Genomic DNA, 8316 nt, shown 5'->3' with positions numbered 1-8316 from the left:
AATGCGAAAATCTGGTCCTCTTTTTTTTTCGGAGTATTTTGTACAGAGTAATGGAGATAAGAGGATCTTATGGGGGTTAATTCTCGCAATAATGCACCAAGGGGGGGCTAGACGCTACAGTCGCCTTCTAGCCCCGACGTGCAGCCCTAGTAGTCAGAGCTGAGACCCCCAACCTGCGGTGTGAGAAGTCGCCACTGCGGTGGGTTCGGGCCAGAGGAGACAAACACGAGTTGCGAACTTGAACAAGCTTTAATTTATTCGAGTAGTTGTACACGGCAAATCAAAAGCACACAAATACAACCGCCGTAGCGAGCGAGCGCCGCGTACGCGGGTGAAATAAAACCACCTAAGGGGGAAGCACGTGCAAGGAGGTGAGAGGTAGTCTGCTCCCGTTGCGGTAAGTGCGTACGGTGAGTGGGTGATTCTCGGTGACTGCGGTTGTCTCCTCGGCGGAAATCATGAACCGCGCGCGTGCGCGCTCAACTGCCGAAAAGCCCCGAGCGAGTTGCTACAGGCGTGCTTCTCGACTCGGAACGGGAGAGGAGGTCTCTGTGTTAGTCCGCGAGGAAAGAGGGAAGCCCGCGGCAGCGTCGCCGCATGAGATCGGGAGGCAGCCGGGGCAGCATGCCCTCTCCTCCGCCAACCTCTCTACCAGCGCGCGTAATCACGCGTGTTAACTACGCGCGGTCCTTATAATGGAGGCAGGGAACTGTGAGTCCCCACAATCTGCATGACAACACACACACACACACACACACACACACACACACACACACACACACACACACACGCACACACACGCACACACACACACACACACACACACACACACACACACACACACACACACACACACACACACACACACACACACACACACACACACACACACACACACACACACACGCACACGCACACGCACACGCACACGCACACACACACACACACACACACACACACACACACACACACACACACACACACACACACACACACACACACACACACACACACACACACACACACACACACACACACACACACACACACACACACACACACACACGGCTCCCATGATCGACCTTGGCATTCTGATTTGCTCATTTGGTTTTCCTTGCTTTTACTTTATGTGGTACTGTTTTTGGCTCCCACCCTATTCGTTTACATTTGTATTGGCGTCTTTCACTGGCGACATGGTCGAACAAGCAGAAAAACGGAATAGCGCGACAAACGTTCATTTCTTTCCTTATCAGATCTCTGGCTCTCCTATCGAACTTGTCCCGTCCTATACTTACCTCGGCATTACTATCAACAATGATTTATCATGGCGTGAGCACGTGTCAAAGCTAATATCATCTGCAAATAAAAAACTAGGCTTTCTTAAACGTCATCTTCACGACGCCCCTCAAAATGTAAAGCTACTTGCTTATAAAGCTTTGATCAGACCAAAACTTGAGTATGCATCCGCAATTTGGAATCCACAGCAAGCATACCTCATTGATTCATTAGAAGCCGTGCAAAACAGAGCCGCCCGTTTCATTCATCGTTCATACTCATCCTATGTTAGTGTTTCATCTCTAAAGCTACAGTCTCAATTACGCAGTATTTCCCTCCGTCGCCGCATTTCTAGCCTGTGCCTATTTCACAAATTTTATTACTCCCAGCTCAAACAGCAGCCATACATCTGCGCACCACCACCACGCACTTCTCAACGCATTGGTCATCCGCTGAAAGTTTCAAGCCAGCGTGCCCGTACTACATTTTCCAAGTTAATTTTCCCCCAAACAGCCAGCGACTGAAACGACCTTGCCCATGAAATTGCAGCCATAACCTGCCCAACAACCTTCCTAGATAAAGTTACATCCCACCTGTCATCATGAAATAAATGTTTTGCTTTCTCATGTTAACCCCATTCCTTATGTAAAATCCCCAACAAGGGGGTCCTTAAGGAAAATAAAATGAAATGAATGAAATGAAATTTTAACTTAACTGTCATATTTCGCTTTTTCTGTTCATGAAGAAACTTGGCGTACCTGAGCTACGCAATTCGATTCAAAAGTTCATGCAGAGCCCTGGTGAACATGACTGGACATCAGAGAAACAACAAACCCTGTATAGAAAAAAGAAAAAAAAGTAAAGCACAGTTCAATAATGAGGATTGCCAACGTGTTTTATTAGGCAACAAACGTCTCAACCATAACAGACTCACGGACAATGATCAACATCCAACGACACTATTCTAATCTCCGATGCTTGAACGCAATAAAAACGATTTCATCTCGGTTGTATCGATGACCACCATTCGATATCACGGAGAACACAGAACCTCTTGAAATGTGCGCTGTGGAGACACGTATACGTCTGTTGAAACAAATGCAACAATGCGTTTCTTTTCCACATATAAAGCGAAAATTGCGCCCAAGGTCAGCTCCCAGCCATTGACTAAGCATACATTATTACTTGGTGTGCTGGGTAGTCCCTTGGGGTAGGAGAGGGTATTGAGAAAAATACATCTTGTACGCAATGAGTGTTGGGCATTGCTATTCCGTATGATCTTTGTCAGCAAAGGTTTGGCACGCAGGAGGAAGTGGAACTTCAGTTCAACACGCATGAAAGCAATATTGAACTCGAGTAAGCAAAGAACTGAACCACTGATTACTTTCAAATTGAGAACAATTGCTAGCTCTTTAAAAATAAAACAATTTATCCACAGTCGACGTGACATATCGTACATAGTCAACAAGCTTTAAAGTGCAAAGAAAAAACAATCGATCGGCAGCTCGCTAGCGCAACGTCATAAAGTGACGACAGCGAACCAAGGAGTGCTTCGACGACAGAAGCGACATAAGGCGTCGAAAAAGAAAAAGTAACATCCAGTATTGCGGTCTCGACGTCACAGCGTTTTTGTGCTTTTTGCTTAGGGATGAGATCCACAACTATTCCGTGGCTCGGATTGGATTATGTTAATGTGAAGTGAAGGAAAGAGCCACACAGGAGCGACGGCTGAACAAGATTAAGAAACGCATGTCAGTCACGAATCCCCTATCCTTAGCTGCAGCACACAGTTTATTAAGGTAGGCAGGAAGGAACACTGAAGATTTTATTTTCAGATTGAAGGAACTTCTCATCATAATCATTGCTTTCGCAGGGTGGGCCCACATTTACATAAAAAAAACGATGGGACAAAAAAAAAAAAGAAAAAAACAGCGGGGAGACCAAGCCAAGACAAGTTATGTCGACAAAACGTCGCCTGTCAAACCGAGACTGCCCCCCGGTCCTTGTCTATTTTGTTTTGTGTTGCCACCAGGGAAAATATAAGAATATAATACAGGGATTTGTTCGGAGTGCGATATACAGTGTATTTAGACACTGATTTTGGGCTGTTTACTTCGGAACTGCTGTATTCCTGTACATCGAAATCTGTAACGTGGCTCAAACAGATAGCATAAGCTATATTCTTGAACCCCTTGCCTGCCGGGAGAAAATAGGCAATTTCAGTAGAGTGTTGGTGTGACAATTCTTCGCAGCCAGAAAATTAATAACATTTTGCTTACTGCAGAGCAGCAAAGTGTAGGCAACAAATATTTTTTTCTGTTCATTGGCATAAAAATATCAACAATAGAATATGTACAGCTTAAGAAGGAAAAAGATATCGAATTCTTTGCTTACAAAGAAAGAAATATTTGATTAGCGAGACCCTTGAGATTTGCACAATTATGAAGAATGATATTACATAGCGAGCGGAAAAAAAAAACGCGAAAAAAAATAGAATGTACGTCTTGTGGCCACACCATACCAGAATGCCAGAAACCATTATTGAGAGTGCAGAACTCATTATAATAAACTTCCCGGTTAGCCAAACGAAAAATAATTAATTTCTTGCGTGTACCGCCGTGGGCTACGACGCTGTGCACTGCCAAAGTGAACTCTAGGACGTCTTACAGGAAATTTTATTCACTAGATTGCTGGTTCTGTAGAATCGTTCAGAAAAGTCCCGGTATCTTCAGAGAGAACAGAAAGGTAGTGAATCTCCTCAGCAACAGCCGAAACTAAACCACTGTCGGGCACGTTCATGTGTACTTGTGTACTACTCCACCTACACTATAGGCTACTCAGCCTAGCCCACACTGTTTGTGGGGACTAGTGCGAACCATTGCTGTGAGAACTGAAATAAAACGAATCGCAGTAAGCTGTTACTTGTACCGAAAAAGCCAAGTGGAACTTCTGCGAAATGCTTGCAGCAATTGCTTCATGGTGACAGCTTTCGCTCGAATTAAAACAAAAAATGATATACTCCCGTTTATGCCCAACAAAAACACGACTCGCGAACTAAAGTATAATCTCTTGGCAACATACTGAGTGGCGTTGCTCGCCCCAAACCAGCCCGGGCTGCTCAAAACAGGACCTTTCATTCCATCGTTCAGAAAGTCAGCTAAGTGTTAATTGTTTTTTTTTTCTTGATGTCATCATACCAACAAATACAGAGCGATATAAAGCTATGCTTGATCCACAAAATCTCAATTAATCCACCTCACATGTCTACAATGCTTGTGAATGAAATTTTTGCTCAACTGAAAATCTTGCTTATAGTGTAGTTCAATCATTTGAGGTCTATAAGTTACAATTCCATTCAAACACCTCAACACGATTACATAAAAACGCATGAACAAAAAAAAAAAAAGTCAGAATAACGCGCATTTGTACTACATGCAGCAGAAAATGAACAAGAGGTGTAGATAACGGCTCTCAGGGGAAGAGGGGCAGCGTCATAAAGGAAGGACAGTTTCTGAATTCTTCGGCATGTAACAGCCCGGTCTGCAATCGTATTCACTGCCAGGGCGCAAGTTTGAGAAATACGAACAGCGGCTGTTAAACACGAACTCTACAAAAGAAGGGTTAAATTCACAAGGAGCATACATAATAAATGAAAGTGCAAGCAGATGGCAAGGTTATTGCAAAAGTTGATTACGTGTATGCTCACTGTCAACAAATTCTCCGACTACGATGTTCGCTACTTGGCCCGCCATTTCATATAACAGGCCGAGATTGGCCTCAACGTTTCAATATAGATCTGTGACGAACAATAACATTGAATAGTAAAATGTTATAAAACTATCATTCAGGAATCAAACCAGGTTTATGCTGTGCAGCGGGCCCAAGAGGCTTCTCCTATACGCATTTGTTTCGTGTACTTGGGTCTCGTGTTTCCCCACCTTACTTAAGACGGAGAACTGCTAGTCAACCTCCGCAGATACAGAAAATGGCTGCAACTCCATTACAAGCAGCATTCACGGCACGGATAACGGCTCATTTCAACCCAGACACTACCTGTCCTTCAAGCATCCGCGTTGCATCGCAAGAGGGCTGTAGAGCAATTAAAGGCCCCGCGCTTCACAAAGCTGCTGTAGTTAGAAGCCTTCGAGGTTTTTTTACTTCTTACAGGGCGCATATAGTGCTTTATTTTGTGCTGCTTTAAGATCGCAGTCCTTTCAGTGCACTAATTTTTTTTTCTTTTTTTCTGGTATAGCTAAGCCCCGAGGCGCTTGTGTCTATAAGCTTGGCCTGGTGTTCCGAGAAACATATCATGTAGCTAGTCGAGTTATCGGGTGCCATTAAGATACAAAGAAAACAACCTTGCGGCTTAATTCGGACTAGGTAGATTTTCGTAATTAGCCCAATAGTTTAGTTGAATGGCAATGGACATTAGTTGCTCGCTCTCTCGTCATGTTACGCACAACTATTTGAACGACGTTTGCAACTTAGGACGAAAGTATGATGCTAGTCGTGATATTTGTTTTTGTATCATGAGACTTTGGTCAGGGCAATGAGAAAAGTGAAATGGTACTCAAGGCTGTGATAGAGGTCACCAACTTCCCAATCCAAATGAACATTCGCAGTGTTGTTTATAGGTATCGGATATTCACTTAAATGAGCTTAATTTGAAAGCTGCTCATTTGACAGGCTGAATTAAAAACTATTTTCAGGGTTTCGTCTACTCATATTACTAGGATTATTGAGAGACTATTACTACGCAGTGCACCGCGCTGTATGAATTGGGAAGCCTATAACACGAATAAAATTTATATTTTCGGCCCATTCTGAGTCGAAATTAACAGGACGTATAAGATGCGGGCGCTCTCATTTCAAATCACTGTTTGCAAAATCTTGGAAAGAGCAATGACCAAAATAATATTTATTCAATACTAAGGGAAAGGGGCGACTAAGCAATCTAAGACTTCTTGCACCGGGCACTGGGCTAAGTGAGCCTTCTTCAAGGTTTTATGTTTAAACATTGCTGTATGATTCGAAAGGTCTCGTTTTTTTAAATCTTAAACTCGAGAGAGACATTTTTACTTTTTAAAATTATGCAAAATATTCCTGTAGAATTTGAGTATTCCGCATGCAGTTAAAATGTAGCTTACCGAGACAATCATAGGGATCACAGCAAGGTTTTTTTTTGTTTCCTTAAAAATAATAATAGTCTGTTATGCATCGCTCGCAACCTATTTTGGGGATTTCCCGTGCGATGGTGGTCACTGGTAAACTTCTTCCACGCTCAGCAGTTTCAAGCTCATTTCGGAAGCTTTCCTTTTCAGCTCGCCTTCCCCTTTAAATGTGACAAGTCTAAAGGAAGACTTCATATCTTGCCCTTCTATGAACGGGAAGAATCTGAGACAAGCGGAAAAACCTGAAATTAACGGCCTCTCCTCATCCCCTATACTGAAAATTTGCTCATGAACAGGAAAATTAACTGAAAGTCTTTAGACAGGGCCGCTAATAAGTTGCGCTGACCTATCAGTTATGGTCCGTGACACTGTAGTAAGAAAACAGCCAACCAATACGTTACCGGGCTCAAATCACATAAGGATTTTTTTTTTTTTCAGTTTTGGCATCTTGTGCTTACTCCATTGTAACAAGTAGCATGACATTAATGACTAGCGTAGTGACTCGCTGCTGTGTCTACAAAGCTCTTCTCTGGTGGTCCATTTTTTTTTTCTGAGGCAGTATGCTTCTTAAACGATTCCTCCGACAAAAACGCGGAGTAACAACAGACACTCCACTTTCGTGGCATGCTTGCGGTGCTCCGAAGACCGACAACACCGCGACCTGTAAGTGAACTATCGGCGCAGTCACATTTGGCAACAACGAACGTTCGGCAGCTAGAATCCCCGGAGAGGGATGGTCCCTAGGACTGGCCCTTGTAGAGCACGGTGAGGACCTCCGACAGCTGGACGTCTATGGGCTCGCGGGTGTCGTAGAGCGTGGGCGCGTCGAGGATGATGGCGCACGTGCCGACAATGACGGCTGCCGTGAAGATCCACAGGAACAACCGATCCAGCACCATGGCAACGTACTTCCAGTCTTCCTTCACCTGAAGCGCACAGCAGACACCGAACGCGTGTTGAAGCACACAAGGAAAGAAAAATCTCTTGAAAGGAAGCACAGAACTTGTTGTTTGGCAAGTTGATTTAATGATTCCCGAAGGACATATTATATATATATATACGTATACAAGAAAGGTAGAAGAAAGGTAGCCTTCTCAGAGGTAGAACATGTTATTTGGCTATTCGTAGTATTCTTCAGACCAAAAAAAAAAAAAAAAACAGCTATTCTACAAGCACACGCACATATGCAATATAGGTGGTCATGTTCTGAAAAGAAAAAAAAAAGGGGGGGGGGGGGGCATATATATATTCAATGCAGTGTGCTATAGAACGCAATTTCGGAAATGGATGACAAGCTAATCAAAACTGCCAGAAGAGCTTGTGCACAGTGCCGTGTCATGATATTACCATGGGAATTGTAGACATCTTATGTTCATGTTAAGACTTGTGAATGTTGCTCCAATAAATGGCTTATTTAAACAACCACATTTGTCAATTTCACACCCATTGCCCTAAGCAAAGCTCATGACTATTGACACAATCGTGCTTTTTCACGTGACTTCCGGTATGCGTCATGTATGATACAAAACGCTAAGGAATGAATTGCTTTCCCCCATTGCTGTCGGAGACGCAGCTGCAAAGTGGGGAATTATGCCACAGCGAGATGGTTGGTGCTAGACGGCACAATTACTTTTTTTTTTTTTTGTTTTGGTTCATATGCGTGCCTGCAAGGTCAGTATTCAGTGGGTAAGATAAATTCTAAGCATACAAAGTGTCACTTCTTCATGTATAAAGCGTTCAAGGACATTTTTTTTTAATGAAAGAAGAACTACTTAGACAACACAACAAAGTAAGTTCTATTTCGCGGCTAGTAGGATTAAAATGCCCCTTAAGGCTTCGATACCGTACATTGCTTACCTGCAGTTGTTAC

At 43.4% G+C, this 8316-nt stretch overlaps 1 protein-coding gene across 1 annotated transcript in view; it reads right to left on the bottom strand.

Moving 5' to 3' along the window:
• Positions 1-2152: 2152 nt before the first annotated feature.
• LOC146186513 (acetylcholine receptor subunit alpha-like) overlaps positions 2153-8316 on the bottom strand; it is a 209075-nt gene continuing 202911 nt past the window's right edge. Inside the window, exon 7 of the mRNA XM_084607237.1 lies at positions 2153-7372. Coding sequence (XP_084463363.1) covers positions 7187-7372 — 186 coding nt within the window. The 3' untranslated portion in view covers positions 2153-7186. The remainder of the gene's footprint in view (positions 7373-8316) is intronic.

This window comes from Amblyomma maculatum, chromosome 6 (assembly GCF_055883805.1).
Source record: "Amblyomma maculatum isolate TAMU_Amacu chromosome 6, ASM5588380v1, whole genome shotgun sequence".
NCBI lineage: Eukaryota > Metazoa > Arthropoda > Arachnida > Ixodida > Ixodidae > Amblyomma > Amblyomma maculatum.
This window is presented reverse-complemented; position numbering and strand designations above follow the sequence as displayed.